At 45.9% G+C, this 18,331-nt stretch overlaps 1 protein-coding gene across 6 annotated transcripts in view; it reads right to left on the bottom strand.

Annotated features, from left to right (window-relative positions):
• Positions 1 to 18,331, bottom strand: part of KAZN (kazrin, periplakin interacting protein) — a 198,865-nt gene that overhangs the window by 40,271 nt on the left and 140,263 nt on the right. For 4 of the 6 annotated variants that reach the window (XR_015295891.1, XM_086921865.1, XM_086921868.1 and 1 more), the window contains one exon: positions 12,737 to 12,867. Coding sequence is in view for 5 of the 6 variants with exons in the window: in XM_086921865.1 (XP_086777991.1) it covers positions 12,737 to 12,867 (131 nt within the window). In the remaining variant the exon portion in view is untranslated. Of the gene's footprint in view, positions 1 to 12,728; positions 12,868 to 18,331 lie in introns of all 6 variants that reach the window. The other 2 variants (XM_086921870.1, XM_086921869.1) reach the window with 1 other exon arrangement.

Below are 18,331 nucleotides of genomic sequence, written 5' to 3'. Positions count from 1 at the left end.
ATCCCTGGCGGCCTCCACAGCTTGTTGCAAATGATCGTGTGCATGCACCCCTGGGAGAGAAGTGCACCGAAGCTTAAGTTGTTGAATGAAGGTCAACAAATGATGTCACAATGCCAGAATCAACCCCCATCTTGCTCAGCAGAGCCCATAGTTTACTTCCATTCACCTTATCAAAGGCGGACGTCAGGTCCATGAACGCAAAGTGGAACGATTCTGCATGAGGCACAGTGTATTAGAGATAGTTTGTTTGAATGCATTCCTCGCTTGCAGCAGTAAGGGTACAATAAAGCAAACAAGCATAGAAAGTGACAACTTTTTTCAATTTAATTTTAACTAATGGGTACAAGCAGGTTAGAATGGGAGTTAGCCCCAAGGTACTAAAATCAAGCTATTAATTGAATAATGGGTAATTGAACCCTACAAATGTCCACTGTTAAACAAAGAGCAGTAGGGTGTGAAGCATAGCTAGCATAGTCTCAAATAATTACATGAAATACTCATATTATAGCAACTAAAAACATTTTTGTTAGAGATGTTATGCTTCTCTAGAAAAAAAACGTCAAAATGTTCTCAAAAACTTAAGTTATTTAACAAAATGTTAAGATTGCGGTGCAAATATTAAAGCTCTCGAATTTTCAAGTTAAGGTTATACAAGGAGCTGAGTGGATGCTCATGACCTCACATAGGACATCACATAGGACATTATCGATGACACTGCATAACATGTCACCTCAGTGCCTCATACAGGAAACACAAAGGATAGCCAGCAGCAAGCACTGTAAGTGATGCACAATGCGCCTTTTGTCATGCCCGCTGCCTGTAACATATAGGGACATGAGGCATGTACATGGCATAGTTTCCAGCACAGCCCTGTATACGGCAGACTATGGGCAATTAACTAGGGCGCACAGGGCATTGCTGTGTTGGCTACATGCACATGGAGTAAGCAGGATGTAGGGTCCGATTTAGAGTTTGATGGATGGCTAACTCCATCAGAAAAGGAACGGATATTCCATCTGCCTCATTACAAATGCCTTTGGATATAATGCAATTAGGAGAATGGGGTAGTCAGGTTTGTGACTGGGTACTCATCCGAGAAACCCTTAATCAGCGCGCTAGTCTGCTGCCATTCCCTGTAAGCTACTGCAACAGTTCATAGCCCTTCATGATTTCCTGTGCACAGCGCATATATTTCCATACATTACTTCTGCATTTGAGGTGCTTTTGGCAAACAAACACTAGATATACTAGTCATGATATGGCTTACATGCACCATGCCTTGTATAATGCATGAACGTGGCAAGAGATTCTTTAAAAGGCAAACATAGAGCAGGAAAATATACTCCTGTGTGGCTGACGAACAGGGTATGTCATGTGTCTTTAACTGTGTCATCTGTGATGTTTTTTTTGTGTAAAGTCAAGACTAATGCCACAGGTCATAGCTATCACTGGTAAAGTTGAGTGACTCTCAGGCAACAAACTGCAACCGCATCATCTCTTCAAATGATGTTTCTATAGAGAATGTCCAGGATTTTTGTTGTTGTGTGCTCAAGTATTTTATTGTAGTTAGAAGATAAGGTATACGGTGATACATAAATGAAAGAAGTGATACATACATGCAAAAAGTTACACATAGTGCACAAGTTAGTATATTGAGAACCATACATCAGTTATCGCGGCTGGAGAGGTATCAAAGAGAGTACTCGTATCGGTGCGAAATTGGTGGGATAGAGCTGTCATGTGAGTGCAACCATGAACAATTTGACAGGTTGTAAATTACCTTTCGAGGCATTCGGATAATAGTTACAGTACTAAAATATGAAGATCTAAAACGCATTGCGACAAATGTAGCACAAAGTCAGCCGTGCATTACAATACTACCATGTGTGGCAAAATATGCAGCCATTACCTAATAACCAGGATATATCGGTAGGGGAGAATGGAGAGGGAGGAGGGTGGGGGGTACTGATATAATGGGATATCCGCTTTGTTTATATATTAAAAAGCATCAAGTAATAGACCCAAAAGGGTGTTGAGCCACTAGACCCTAAGCGCACTACTCCATATAATTATCCAAGGAGCACCACACACTGGTAGCGATTGGAGGTGTAGACTGCTTGCCCCCTATGAGTGTATGAGCTCCTCAAAGATATGATACTCAGGCCCACCAGGTATGTATGATTAGTGTTGAAAAGATGTCCATTCTGTAAGTATGACGTTGACTGCAATGGTTATGAGTAAATCCAACAGCTCCAGATCTATAGTGTCAAGAGGCAGGTATGGGGGGTGTGGCTCCGCTGCGAAACATGCTAAGGCTTCTCCGGTGCCCCCTTTCCAGCCCCGTCAATCTGCCGCATTAATCCGATCCTCCGGTGTTGGATCTACTCACCGGAGGAGTCGGGTGCCCACTGCTGCAATTCCGACTGCGAACAGACGTCTGGGGCCAACGATATCCGTATCGGCGCTTGAGGCCTTCTGAGCGGAAAAGCTGCAGTCTTGCGTAGGAGCGCCTGCCGTGGCTGACGCAGAGTGAGATGGCGGGCCCCCCTCCCCGGGGGGGCTGGAAAAAACTCAGACGTGAGGAACACCAACACCCAATAGTACCCCGCGCACTGTGACGCCGCAATCACATGTTCCGGCCCGCTGTCTGAAGTCTACGGGCCTGACCTGCCGCAGTGAGGCCGTGACTCGACGATCGGACCAGGAACCTCAGGCGGTCATCTACAGGAGAGTGATCCTATGCGCAGGAGCTACCGCAGTGCCAAACCTCACGAGCCATCACGCGCGACCTCGCTTGGGGCCGGGACTGTGTGGAGCATCGCCTGGGGCCTTCCGGTGGTATTGACGGAGACCCAGTGCGGCTGTGCCGCAAATCTTAAGGGAGAACATCAGCCTGAGACGAGTGCGGCCCCGGACCCTGGAACATTGATTGTTCGCGCCTCTCCTTTTGAGGCGGACCTTAACGCTGGTTCTGACTTGGAGGGCTATCTGTGCAAACAGTGAGGACACTCAAGAGGGCCTAAATTTATGAGTGCGGAGCAGGCATTTATTAAATTTCATACTTTGATGGTGCCAGCTGCCAGGGTCCCCTAGTGAATTTCCCCCCTCCCCTCCTTCCCTCGCACCCTTCTAGCTCCTCCAGCTGAGCCTTTGCTGCTGGCCCATGCCGAAGGGAGCGACACCCTGCGTCCTGGGACATAAGAAACAGATTTCCCTTCATGTTGGGTTGGCTGTCCAGGGGTGAAGAAGCCCCCGCAGCTCACATAGTGCACATAGATTACTGCAAGGGCCAGTGAAGGTGCCTAACTTGCGAACTACGCCCTGGGCGCCCTCCTCCAATTGGCTTTGGTTCATCGTCCCGTGCTGGCGTCCTGGCGTGGCGGACTTGACTCAGCGGAATCATCAACCAGCACACAGTTGGCCCGACCCACTGACAAAGCCCTAACCATGTCCAATGCAAAGGTCGCAAAGACATTCCCAACAAAGCAGGCTTCACCATTACACCTGTCCGAAGGCAGACCTGCCCGAGCAGAAGGGAACCGGCGACAACCAACAGAGCGGGGCGAAACAGGATCCTACTGAGCCCACAATGAAGGACTTAATGGCAGCTATCACAGGGGTCTGCACTTCCATTGACAAACTCTCCTCGGAAGTGACACTGATCAGGGCCAACCTTACAAAATATAGAGAAAAGGTCAAGCAGCTGGAGCGCACCACCGCCAGCCTTGTGGAAGACACTTCGCAATTGCAAACAGACGTCAGGGAGCTCGAATCGTTCTGTAAGTTCGTAGAGGACAAGCTGGATGATTATGAGGGACGCTTAAGACGCAACAACATCCGCGTTCTTGGGGTGCCGGAAAAATCAGAGGGTCCCGCCACAGACCTGTTCATTGAAAACCTGATCATGACGAAGCTGCAACCGAAGGGCCTGTCCAAGCTATTTGTGATCGAGAGAGCACACAGGGTGCCCAGGGGTCGCCGAAGCTGAGAGCCCCCAACCCCGTCCGATACTGGCCCACCTGCTAAACTATAGTGTTAGAGATACAATTCTACAAGCCACGAGGGTCGCTCCTCCGATCCACCTGGACAACTCAGAAATCACTTCTTTCCTGACTTCACCCGGGCAGTGCAGATGCGTCGACGCTCATTCCTGGATGTCAAGCGACAGTTGCGGGAAAAAGGTCTTAAATAAGCCATGCTCTTCCCTGCGCGTCTGCGTGACAAGGTTGATGGGAAAACCCACTTCATCGACCTACCAGAGCCAGCGTCTGGCTGGACAGCTGGAGAACCTCACCGGAAAGAAGCTCCAATGACTATTGAGACAGATAATGTACCTTCATTGGACAGCTTTTGATGGCTTTGATCCACCTGTTCCCTCCATAAGTTGAGCTCCGCTCACAAACTTTTTTGACACTCGAAGACGTTGAACTATATACCAGTGTATTAAAGTACTTAATAGTCTGCGATCCGAGTATCAACCATGTAACGCACCTGTAATCCTTAACAGTAGGAAAGGGGGATGGCGGGGCGCTAAAGCCTCCCCCCACGTTCTTCTTTTAGCAGTTTTGTTGGGCAACAGGCACTCTGCATTTAGGAATCATGGGCAGTTCGGAGCCCAGGGTGCAGGGGAGCAGGGTGGGGGTAGTTGGGAGGGATTGTTTTTTCTTGTTTATTGTTTTTTGCGCTATCTCGATGGTACAGTGCATAATTGTGACGCCAGTAGTTGCGACCTACGTACATGTCAATGGGAGTACAGTGTAACAAAGAAGTCAAAATCTTAAATTAGAATGTTAATGGGCTGGGGGACAAGATAAAGATAAGTGTTGTAATGCAATATATTAGGAGACTATCACCGGACGTTGTGCTACTTCAGGAAACTCACCTCATAGGCAACACGTACAAAGCTATGCATAGATGGGGATATTCAATGGTGGCATGCGCGGGCTTTGCGTCTAATTTCAGGGAGGTGGGCATCTTGCAAAAAAAATCATTCCCCTATCACTCAGGTCCACCTGTGTAGATGACCGCGGCAGATATATCCGGGTCACGGGCACTTGTGGGGGCCTAACCATCACCTTCATGCCGATATACGCACCTCCAGGGCTGCAGGCTGTAACATTCACTGACCTCAGTGCTGGGCTGCTATCTCTGCCTGATGGGCACCTTGTGCTCGGCGGCGACTTTAACTCAATATTATCGGGCTCACTAGACAGACACCCCCCTCACACAAACCCCCAAGCCGTACACTCTTTTTCCAGTTTTTGGGAGGTGATGGGGTTAGTAGATGGATGGAGAACACACAATCCGGGGAAGATTCAACAGACTTTTCACTCCGGGGCACACAATAGTCTCTCCCGCCTTGATTACATAATTGTCCCGGCTCCAAAAGTCACGGATATCCACGAGATCTGACATTTGGCCAGGGGTATTTCCGACCATTCCCCTCTATGCGTCCTAGACCACACACAAGTAGGATGCATTGCCCCTATAAATCCCTGGTACCTCAGAAACCCAAAAATATGTGAAGACCTGAGTAAATCCATTGATGACTATTTCTTGGAGAACGAACACACTGTTGAGTCCCCGCAAATATTATGGGAAGCCTTTAAAACAGTGGTCAGGGGCCAAGCCCTTTCCTTAATAGCAGGATCAAAAAAGGACAGGATAACATACATCTCTGACGTTGAAGAAGAGATGTACCGTCTTGAACAAGACGTGAACTCTGATGCCACTTCTGAAGCCCTTCACTAACTCCATTTACGCCAGGATAAATACCGGGCACTGGTCACCGACCGTGCCAAAATAATTGGACAAGATAGGCTGGGCTGTATGTATGACTGGGGAGACAAGGCTGGCAAACTAATTGCCTGGCTGGATAGAAAGGAGCATGCCAGTAGGCTCGTTCCAGAACTTAGAGATGCTGACATGTCCCCCATAACACACCCCCAAGACATAGCCAATCAGTTTGCATCCCACTTTCACACAGTTTACAGCTCGGTGGCGCCATACCCTGAGACAGATTCCTCGGACGTTCTTAAAGATATCTCCCTTCCTATGCCGACCGAACATTTATGGATAGTGCCTTCACCGCTGATGAAATAGCGATCGCAATACGAGCGCTGCACTCAGGTAGAGCCCTAGGCCCAAACGGTATCCCAATCAAACTTTATAAGCTCCATCGAGATAAAGTAGCTCCATATTTGAAGTCCATGTTAGAAGACTTAAGCAGGGATCACTGCCACTAGATCAGAGAATTGCAACCATTGCTACAATCTACAAGGAAGGAAAACCCAAAACTGAATGCGCCTCCTACCGCCCCATATCATTGCTAAACGTAGAACCTAAAATACTAGCTAAAGTACTTGCTAATAGGCTTTTCAAGGTAATAGGGGACTTAGTACACCCGGATCAATCGGGGTTTATGCCAAGGAGGAACACTGCTCTAAATCTGTGTAAAGTGCACGGGGCCCTGGGCAGGGTACCGACCATACGTGAAAATGCAATCATAGTCTCCCTAGATGCCACTATGGCATTTGATACACTGGAATGGCCTTACCTTTTTGCTGTACTTGCAAAACTGGGATTTGGGCCGACTTTCAGCCGCTGGGTGCAATTATTGTATAGAGCGCCAATGGCGCAAATAGTCGTGAACAGCAAACAATCAGAGACGTTCACACTTAGACGGGGGACCCGCCCGGGGTTCCCCCACCCTCCTTTATTATTTGCTCTGGCCCTTGAACCTCTTGCGGCATGGATCCGTAAGGATGTAATGATCTGTGTCATGGATGATATCCTTCTGTATCTCACATTCGCCAAGAGTTCCCGGATTTCCGTATTGGACATCCTGGCCAATTTTGGCAGATATTCTGGGTTTCGTGTCAACTGGCAAAAATCTCTTTTATATGTCCTCTGGGAGGGTCCTCCTCCGTTACCCCAGAATTGCCCTATACCGATAGTATCAGAAGGCTTCAAATACCTAGGCATATTCATTACCCTTGACCCCTCTGTCAGATACGCCGGTAACCTGGTTCCCCCACTGCAAAGACTCAAATGTGACATCGCAAACTGGAAGTTACTCCCGCTCTCTCTATTGGGCAAAGCGGCCCTGTTTAAAATGATGTCCCTTCCCAGTTTCCTATATGCCCTGCAGAACTCGGCTGACCCTGTCTCAAATTTGTATTTTAAAGAAATTGAAGGGTTCCAGTGAGGCCTTCTATAGGGAGGGAGACCGCGTATTGCTTTACAAAAACTCACACTCAGCTGGTACGACGACGGAATCGAATTACCCGACAAAAAAGTATTACTGGGCAGCACATCTTACAGCAATAAATCATGGCACATACGGTCGCCCTGAAAACCCGGGGTTCCTTATGGATCGCTGGCTTCTTCAGAACGGGACCTACTCCTGTGCACTATACTCTAAACCAGACAGATACCCACTCACTGGCCCCACCAACCACACAGTTAAAATCTGGCATTCCACAACTAAGTCGCTCGGCTGGAACAATAAGTTGACTCTTGCCACACCTTTGTGGGACTCACAAAAACTGGGAAATTCCAAAGGCTTTGACAAATGAGATCTAATCAGCATCTCCCAAACTAGGAGATGCTGATTAGATCGCATTTGGGACGCAGGGGGTGTAAAACCTTTCGACACTCTCCAAAGTCAATATGCACTGGCAGATTGAGCTTTTTACATACCTGCAAGTCCGACATGCTTTGCAAACAGTGTTGCCCAATAACTCCACTCCACCAGATAGCTCCCCATTAGAGAACAGACTACTAGATGGCCACCTACCTGAAAAGGCTATTTCCCTAACCTATCGAAAACTCATTAATAATATGGAAGACCCCCTACTGACACTACGAAAAAAATGGACTGGAGAAGGCGTCGAATTAGACGATGAAAGCTGGCAAGACGCGGTCTCCTCCCCCAAAACTGTTGCATTCCCAGCGTGACTCAGACGGGTGCAACTAAAGATCCTGCACAGAATTTATTTAACAGGTCCCCAAATGGTACACATGGGTGGGCTGACAGACAGGTCTTGTAGGCGAGGATGCACACAAATGGGCACGTTCATGCAAATAATATGACACTGTGAGCCGATCCAGGAGTATTGGAGTAAAATACACGCAGTCAGGAGTGAAAGGTTGAAGGTAGAAATTAAGCCAGAAGCGCCTAGATGCTTCCTTAACATCTGGGAACCGACCGACCTCAACACTTACACCACACAATGGGTCACACTCGGCTGCATGACCGCCAAGAGAAATATTGCGCAGCTCTGGGGAGCCTCACATACACCCACGATTATAGATTGGAAGAAAGACCTTGATTGGTGTATGCTAAGAGAAAAGACAGTTTACATGGCCCGTGGCTTCCCCCGAAAATGGTCTAGGATATGGGCTCCCTGGAATGAATACCGTGCCAACATATGTACTCCTCCCCGTGATATTGACAGTGCTGATCCCCCCACCCCGTGATTTCCAACGAACTATACTATTGTATTTGTATGCATATTTGATTTCACTGTAAACCCCTTTATTGACTATTGTGAAACTGTACCTCTATGTCGAGTCTGTTTAATAAATAGATATATAAAAAAAAGAGGCAGGTGTGATGATGCAGCCCAGAGACCCGGCATGTTCATAGGAAATGAGAGATTATGGGATATATTAAAGATTATTGATAAATGCTTCTATATAGGAGCCCAATAGAGTCTAATAATGGGCACTTAAAGAACATGTGATGATGAGTGCCTGGCTCTAGGTTGCAATTCCAGCACAAATCGTTATCTTGTAACTTTAATTTATGTAAACAAACAGGGGTCCAGTGTAGGAGATTCATTGTGAAGAATGTTGATTGAATAAGCGACAGAGCAATTTTATTACCTAAAGATGATTTCAAAATCGGCCGCCAGGTGTCAGGGGAAATGTGTTGATAGACTTCCTCATCAAGAGGTTTCGTACCATTTAACACACGTAATTGCGGGTTGTGTGGACTGGGGGACAGAGAGAAATGTATAGATTTTGGATGGTATATGACCCGAACTTTGCCAGAGGGCCAGAAGGGAGACTGCTATAGAGTCCACAGAAAGGACAAGTTAAGAAATGTTGACTCTTGGTTTTAAAAAAGTATAGAAATTCAAGTTATTAAAATTATGTTTCTCAGCTAAGGATGAAAAGGGAAGAGGATCATGATTAGTATCGTAAAGGTCCCCAACTAAGATGATGCCTTTGGAGGCCCACTGAGATGTTGTTAATGAGCTTGGGGTTGAGCCATAGTGATGCCTAGCTGGATTCATGAATGGGTTTGGAGAGTCGTCTGCCAAGGTATTTTAACGCACTAACCATATCAGAAAGAATACGCTGAGAGTGTGCAGACGCAAATTTTGATATTATGAGAAGGGAATGTGTGCTAAAAGGAGAGCACAGTTCTCGGTCTATATGCTCCTACGGAGGAGTGTAATGGAAGTCTGGAAGAAGCCAAGTCTCCCCTTGGGCCGCTAGGAAGGATAATTGGTATAGGTTCCAATCCGGGAGACTACAACCCCCGAATGTGGGCGATTTCCTAAGAGATTTCTAAAAGATCCTAGCCCTCTTGTCACTCCATAGAAATCCAGAAGTGAGTTTGTCAAGTTCCTGGAAGAAAGAGAGTGAAAGTTTTAAGGGAAGCATGGATGACAAGAAATTCCCTTTTGGGGTAATCATCATTTTAAGATTTTTTAACTTAACATAGGTTAGTATGTAATGTTATTAGGGAACCATACATTGCATTACAAAACAGCTTTTGAGTAAGTCGCTTTAGTGTGTAATAATAAGCATTGTGAACGACCCGCAGCACCTAGCCAATGGCCAGAGCCTACAAGTCCTGGAACAGGGCTTTGCTACTGGCCACTGCCAAAATGTTTTAATCGCAGATAAGGGCACCATCGCTATGCTGCCTCTTCAGTATATGCCAGGGCTCTCCAAAGTCATTCCTGGAGGGCTGGATACACTCCTGATTTTTAGCATATCCACATTTAGATACATGTAGTTACCTTAAAATCTGGCATGGACCCGGACCCCCAGGACAGACTCTGGGGAACCCTGATAAATGCCATGGGAAACCAATACCAACGAGTTTACCAGGTAAAACAATTGTAGCACTAAGGATATTTTGTCTGAAAAAAATGAAATTGAATATTTTTATATATTACAACTTATTTCTATCGTGTAGGCTGCTGTAATTCTATTTCAAAGTGCTTCAAGGTGAGAGGAACTATACATCAAATGGCAGCAATTATTGTCTTTGAGATGAACAGGCCCCTCCCCCAATGAAATAAAACACCCAATACATTTCCAAAATTCATGCTCAATGTTCAAACTCTTGTAAAACAAAAACGTTTTTTTAAAAAAAAAAAGTCCCTTATATATGTGCTATTTTCAGTGGCAGAGGTTTTTCTTGGTCAATTTTTACTTGTGGCACTTGACACTCAATTACACGAAATATTTCAGAGAACAGGCATTGAGTTTAGCTTAATTTAGTGAGAAACAAGTTTGAATTCACAACACAAACAAGATGACAACTAATTGAACAGAATGAATTGAATGGCTGTGTTACATCTTGCAAAGCTATGTGCTCGACAGTGCCATGCAAAGGGTCTTGGTATGGGTTGCACTTTGACCAGCACTGGACGTTAGCCCTATGTTACAGTGCAGGGGATCTTGGTGCCAGTTGTGCACTGATATTCAATGACCCTGGGCATATACCATATATTATCAAGCAGTGGGTATGTGATACACACTGACAAGTACTGGATAGTAGATGCAAATTACCATGATGTGAGCAGGGTAAGTGCTTAAACACTGTCATAAACAGTGTCTGGGAGTGTACTGAAGAGGTCCATGCAGTGGATCCGGGCACATGCTGCAGTGACCTGCAGTGGATCTGTGGACTGGATTTGCAAACGAGTGCAGAATGCGCAGTGGGTCATCTAGGTATGCACTGTTCCGAGTCACGCATCAAACTTTGCTGTGTGCTGCACTTGGTTAGGCAGGGAAACTTGGCAAATTGTTACAACTCTATAGAGTGTATTATCTGATGTGTGCTATATAGTGCTATATAGTGCCGTGCTGCAAAGACAGGTATGTGCTGTAACCTGCCACGCAGTGGTTGGCGTTTTCACTGTGTACTGACCTCCATCATGCAATGGATTTGAGTATGTGCTGTGCACTGTCGTGCACAGCGTCCAGGCAGTTCCCGTGAATTGCCATGCATTGGATCTTTACTGTGAACTGCCCTGTAGTGAGTCTTGGTCAGGGTTCTCCAACCAGTAGTTAGTGAGCTACAGGTAACTCGCCAGCAGACTTCAAGTAACTCGCCTATGTGCTGCCTAGCCTGCCTGCATTAGAGGCTTTTTCCGTGCTGAATTAGTATATCTAAAACAAAATTGAAAAGCATGTAATGGAGATGTATATTTTCAGGTCTCATGAACAAATGTTTGTAGAAAAATAGTATTCCCCATATAGAGGAATTCCACATTGACAACGTCTATTTTACATTACTGCTGGCGAACATTCCTGATGCACTGAGATGATCACTGCTCGTAATCTTGCGTATGGTGGCCACTGAAGTAATCTAGTCTAATGTCACAGTTACAACTCTAACAATATTAGTAGCTCGGGGTGGTTTTCATTTAACATAAGTAGCTCTTATTACAGAAAAGGTTGGAGACCCCTGATCTAGGTATAGGTGCATGGGGTAGATCTGGGTATGTGTTGTAACCTGCTGTGCAATCAGGGCATGTGCTGTGCACCACGTGCAGGTGGTTTTGGTATTTGCTGTTCAGTAGCTTGAAGTTGGTACAGAAACCGATTACAAGTTGCAGTGCATTCTGGTATGTGCTCCTTTGTGATTCAACACAGGGTCAGTGGTGGTGTTTGGGGAAAGTGGGGGCTGAGGGATAGCATTCTGAATCAGGAGTGACACAGAAGGTCTGGCTAACAGCATGCATCAGTGCACTGTCTGCGCTTACAGAGGAGTCCTGCAGCCTGGTCCTCAGCCAGAGGGGTCACTGTAGAGCGGTCTGCCAAGGGGAGGGGAAAAGATAAAGAACATGAACAGTTACAGCCTACCAATCACACCAACAGCCGGGCTCCCCCGCCCAATGAAACCTACACCCCCCCCCCCCGCAATGTACCCCCTAACCCTCGGGCTGTAGTGCCTAAGGGAAGAATACTGTAACACATGAACACTGAGCCTGGGTGAAACAGGGCAAACCTTAAATGTACAAAAAATATACCCTTCTAAAAAATAAAAGAGAATGCTTGTGTTGACCATTCAAAGATGTACACAGGAAAATTCTTCTTAAAAACTGTAAGAGGAAAAAAAGTTCATGGGCAACACGCCAAGGCGTGCGGCAAAACTTCAACTGTATTCACATCCGTCAAAAAATTTAAAGAAGCCATGACTACATACCAGATCACAACACCTGGGTGACTGATTACAGTGACTCACATATGGCCACAATTCATAGGGTGGATTTAAGAGATTAAAAGATTTTCGCATGCATGGGTATTTCAGATAATCTGTTTTATGGCCACGATAGGAGGCATCCGAGTGGACTGCCCAAATATTGCCGACACAGGTCTGTCCTACAAAGGAGTTAGTTCATCAAGTTATGATACAAAGTAACATGACAGAGGCTGTTCAGTATGTATGATTAATAATGAAAAGGGACCCACACTACCGTCTTACATTGCAGAGGGAATGCGTTCGATGTCGGGGAGAGTTGATATCGCTTGGCGTCGAGGATCTGTCGCCGTCGGCTGCCGACGCATCGGATATTATAGACGGCTGTCGCGAGTGGCAAGGACTCACTTTGACACCTGAAACAGAAAACCCACAGAAGCAAAAGGTATGAAAAGAAAACTCTTCCAAGTCATTTTTACTGTCTTGGGAAGTAGTAACACTTTAGCATAAAGGAGATGATAAGAAAGATACATGTACTAACAAAGCCCTTAAAAATATGTGAAAGGCATGTACATAAAACATTCTGAAGAGAACCATCTGATATCGTACCTTAGCAAATTTAAATTAACTTCCCTATCTGCAATTTACTTTTTTTATTACATTGCTAAACCAACATTAGCAGCACATCAAATTACTCTATTTCATTATAACTTTGTGTTTCAAAACATCTTGTGCTAATTAACTTCATCACAAGTCTGAGTGTCGATATTCTTTATTTTCCTTGCACATGCATAATGTTTCCCAAAGTTTGCTGCCCTTCTGACACACTCGATACATGATGTTTGGAGGAAGGACACTCCATGTTCAAGGCCCAATTCGGCGAGCTCTCGACCACCACATTTAAGATGGAATCTAAGAATGAAATCGAAGAACAGAATCTGACTTTCTCAAATCCAGAAAATTTAGAAGGTTATTAAAAACCCACCTCTTCAAGAAGGTGTACGGTGAGCCAGTGCTCAATTTGTCAACGAAATATGTACAAGGGACCAAAATATTCCTCAGGCAGGTACTGCAGCTTGCACTTTCTATACCTTTCTATACTACAAAACTGGAAATCATATTTTCCATCTGAAGCCATAAACAGATAGCCTGTAGTTCGGAAAAAAGTTCAAGGTTGGGTTTGTTTTCAAACTGCAACTATCAGCAAGTTAATCTGAACCATAGCTGCTATTCCTTGAAGCGATTTACAAAAAGGGGGTGGTGATGAACAGAGTGTCTGAGTTAAACAGACCACTCTTACCCAGTCCAAAGATCAGGGCTTGATCCATCACCGTTATTTATCTCACTGCCCCATCCCAGCTCAGAATCTGGCTATATGCAAATCAGTCTGTCCCTGGCCCAGTGCATCATGGGAACAGGGCAGACTAAACTACCAAGCCAATTCTTCACCAGAAAGGAGACAAGCTACCGGGGACCGGTTTCTGGCATTTCAGCCTTCTTCGGCCCGGCTTGCTTGAATCCTGATGGAGCAGTGAGAAAGGGACTCATGTCTGAGTATACCCTGCCACACCTATAGTGGCCAAAAACGATTTACAAAAAGGGGGTGGTGATGAACAGAGTGTCTGAGTTAAACAGACCACTCTTACCCAGTCCAAAGATCAGGGCTTGATCCATCACCGTTATTTATCTCACTGCCCCATCCCAGCTCAGAATCTGGCTATATGCAAATCAGTCTGTCCCTGGCCCAGTGCATCATGGGAACAGGGCAGACTAAACTACCAAGCCAATTCTTCACCAGAAAGGAGACAAGCTACCGGGGACCGGTTTCTGGCATTTCAGCCTTCTTCGGCCCGGCTTGCTTGAATCCTGATGGAGCAGTGAGAAAGGGACTCATGTCTGAGTATACCCTGCCACACCTATAGTGGCCAAAAACGATTTACAAAAAGGGGGTGGTGATGAACAGAGTGTCTGAGTTAAACAGACCACTCTTACCCAGTCCAAAGATCAGGGCTTGATCCATCACCGTTATTTATCTCACTGCCCCATCCCAGCTCAGAATCTGGCTATATGCAAATCAGTCTGTCCCTGGCCCAGTGCATCATGGGAACAGGGCAGACTAAACTACCAAGCCAATTCTTCACCAGAAAGGAGACAAGCTACCGGGGACCGGTTTCTGGCATTTCAGCCTTCTTCGGCCCGGCTTGCTTGAATCCTGATGGAGCAGTGAGAAAGGGACTCATGTCTGAGGACCAGCACCATCTCCTGTAGGTTGGATGTCAACAAATGGACAAGTACATTACCATAGTATCATCACATAAAAACTGCATTTAACTACCACTACATTGATCAAGTGCCAAATATTTTAATTTCTACATTCAAATCAGTACATTGAACGCAGTGCTTAATTTGAGCTGGTGGATTCTGGTGCCCCACATCAACGCTTAATCCTCAACAGCGGCGCTTTTCATGACCACCAGTTAAGGACACATTAATATACGGGAAGGTTAAGTGATTTACTCAGAATCACTGGACATTGAGCCTTCGCGGAGACTGGAACCTGCTTCCCCAGCTCCGAATTCTGCAGCTCTGGCCATTATTCCACCCCCCCCCCCCCCCCCCCCCACTTTCATGGTTAGCAGTTGGTTCTGTTTAGGCGGTGCTAACAGGAGAGATGAGCTGGCGCAAGCTGCCTCCTGACGAGAGCCCCAGCACTCATTTTATTTTTTACAAATTAACCACTGATTTAGCGTACATCTGCATCACTACTATTGATACATCTTGCCCTAACCCTACCTCTTACCGCAACCAGGACCATAACCCTCACACCAACTTTAATCCTATGATAAATCTTGGCAGCCAGGCGTCCCTCCACTAAGACGGTATACGCCTGCTGATGGAACAAATTTGTGGCATGGTGCACAGCAAAGGCTGTGGATCCCCTTTCTGCCCCTCTTTCTGAGGTTCTCTTGTTCCTCCTTTCTTTGGCCCAGCAGGGATCTGCTCTGGGCACTATTAAGGGCTATCTTTCGGCCATTTCTGCCTTTCTAAGGCTTCCTGATCAGCCTTCTCTCTTTATGTCCCTGGTTGTAAATCGTTTCTTAAAAGGCTTCACTCATCTCTTTTCTCCTATTCCTTTTGTGATGCCTCAGTGGAACTTGAATTTGGTTTTGACTTATTTGATGTGTGCTCCCTTTGAGCCGCTTCACAACTGTCCTCTATGACTTTTAAGACTGCATTCCTGGTAGCCATCACATCTGCCAGAAGAGTGAGTGATCTTCAGGCTCTTTCATCCAAGCCTCCTTTTCTGGCTGTACATACAAACAAGGTTGTCCTAAGAACTCGTCCATCCTTTCTTCCCAAAGTTGTCACCTCCTTTCACATTGGGCAAACCATCACTTTGCCCACCTTCTTTCCGCCTCCGCATCCTTCTAAAGAGGAAGAGAGGCTCCACTGTCTGGACCCAAAACGTGCGCTTTCCTTCTCTTTGGATTGCACAAAACAGTTTGGGGTGGATGACCAGCTCTTTGTTGGCTACGGGGGTGCCAAGAAAGGTCGGGCCGTACACAAGTGGACCATCTCTAGATGGGTCATTTTGTGTATTAAAGCCGGTTATTCTCTGGCTAAAAAGGAGCCTCCAGTGGGGCTACGCCCCCATTCCACCAGGGCGACGGCCGCCACTACTGCTTTGGGATGGGGAGCTCCTCTGAATGACATCTGTCAGGCAGCAACGTGGGAATCACTGCACACATTTACAAAACCCTCTTGCCTGGACAGCCAAGTCCGGAGAGATGGCTTCTTTGGCCGTTCTGTTCTCCAGGACTTTCTGGTGTGATCTTGGTTCGCAGGTTCACCTCTGGGGTTGGTATTTCTGGGGTATCTATTCTAAGGTAAGGAATCTATAACTAGCTGTTTCTTTCAGATGAACAAGTTACTTACCTTTGATAACGATATATCAGTAAGAAACATAGGTTAGTTATCGATTCCTCACCGCCCCACCCATCTTCCCCGTTGTGCGAACTAATTACAAGGGTTAAAGAAGATCCTTTCAGGGCCCTAGTTTTGTGCACCAGTGGTCAGTGTCTTGCATGGCTCTGTGTTCCTGGCGCGGAAAGTCATGTACAGAACTGACATCAGTGCGCGAGGGCGGCATCTAAGTAACCTCAGCGCCATCATCCCAGCGACCACGACGACCGACGCGGAGTCAACTGACGCCACCTACCGAAGTGCAGGGGTACTGCTGACGAAAAACTTTCCGGATAAAGTCTAATGCCTGGGGGATATTCTAAGGTAAGGAATCTATAACTAACTGTTTCTTTCAGACGAACTATCATTAATCACTTCAGTAGGGACCTTGGTCTGCATTTGGCAGATCTGATTTCTTTTAATAACATGGATGCTGTACCAAGAGTACCAAGAGGTAACAACTTGTTCCGCCTTGATGGAGGTTTTAATGCTAAGATCAGCTCCATAATTTGACCTAAAATTGATTCTGTGTGAACCAAAGATTTATGAAGGGCTCCTCAGCCAAAGGTTGTTGGCTGCAGGAATGATTGCCAAGAGAGATTCCTAATAAATTGTATATGTACTTACAATCTAATAAGTGCCTTGGGATACTGTCCGCCTGACATGCCTACCTGAACACATTTTGTGGTTAAAGGTAAACATTCAATTATTGATCACACCTGAGTCTATGGGACTCAATTTGCTCCTTTGAAATTACCTCATGTCCCAAAAGTGACCCTAATCCATACTGTCTTGTCTTTGAAACAGCAAACCAGTGCTATATCCCTAAACACCAGTATCCTTGTCCCATGACAAGAGACAGTCACCAACTATGGAAGATGAATATGTTGTGTACTTGTAGACCCTCTTCCATGTTATACGCAGTGATTTCTAACACCAGGCAAAACTTTCTGATAGTTTTTAGATCTTCATATAAGCAATAAGCTCTTTCGGGCTTTATAAAATGTTTATCTGTATGTTCAAATCATGATATTCTCGCAAACCTGTTAAACCTCCTCTTGATGAACCCAAATGGTATTCTAAAGCCTGCAATAAAGGTAAACAAGAACTCTTCCCAACTGCCTAAGTGTTCCCCTATAATCAGCAAAACACACAAGATGATGGACGGAATGTTGCACAATGGCAAAACATTCACCCCCAGTCACAGATCTGGGTTTAATCCATCGTTATTTTGCTCACCAAGCCACCCCAGTTCAGACATGGCCATATGCAAAGCAGTCTTGGCCCTGTGCCTCATCGGAACAGCCCAGCCGAACTGCCAAGCCATGTCTTTCCTGGACCGGAATCAAGAATCCTAGGACCGGTTTCTGGCTATCAGCCGTCTTCAGCCAGGATAGCTAGACTCCAGTGGCGTAGTGAGCAAGTGACCCACGTCTGGGCATACCCTTCCCACATAGGGTGAACAGCAAAACAAACAAGATGATGGACGGAATGTTGCACAATGGCAAAACATTCACCCCCAGTCACAGAAATGGGTTTAATCCATTGTTATTTTTCTCACCAAGCCACCGGAGTTCAGACATGGCCATATGCAAATCAGTCTTGACCCTGTGCCTCATGGGAACAGTCCAGCCCGAACTGCCAAGCCATGTCTTCCCTGGACCGGAATCAAGCATCTTGTTTGTTTTGCTGTTCACCCTATAATCAAGCATTAACTACTGAAAGGTGAACTCACTATAAAGAAATTATTAAGAAAGCAAAATACAAGTGCCCATGAAATGTCGGGTAGGAGCAAAGGGTGTGAAATTGGGTAGAACATCTCAGAAACCTCGATTTGAGGAGGAGAGAGGTAAGTGTTGCTCATCAGAACAAATGAAGCCTCTTCTGAATTTTATTTTACATTTAAGAGTTTCAAAT

The sequence above is a fragment of the Lissotriton vulgaris genome, chromosome 5 (assembly GCF_964263255.1).
Source record: "Lissotriton vulgaris chromosome 5, aLisVul1.2, whole genome shotgun sequence".
Lineage (NCBI taxonomy): Eukaryota > Metazoa > Chordata > Amphibia > Caudata > Salamandridae > Lissotriton > Lissotriton vulgaris.
The sequence above is the reverse complement of the archived record's forward strand: the minus strand, read 5'-3'. Positions and strand labels throughout refer to the sequence as shown.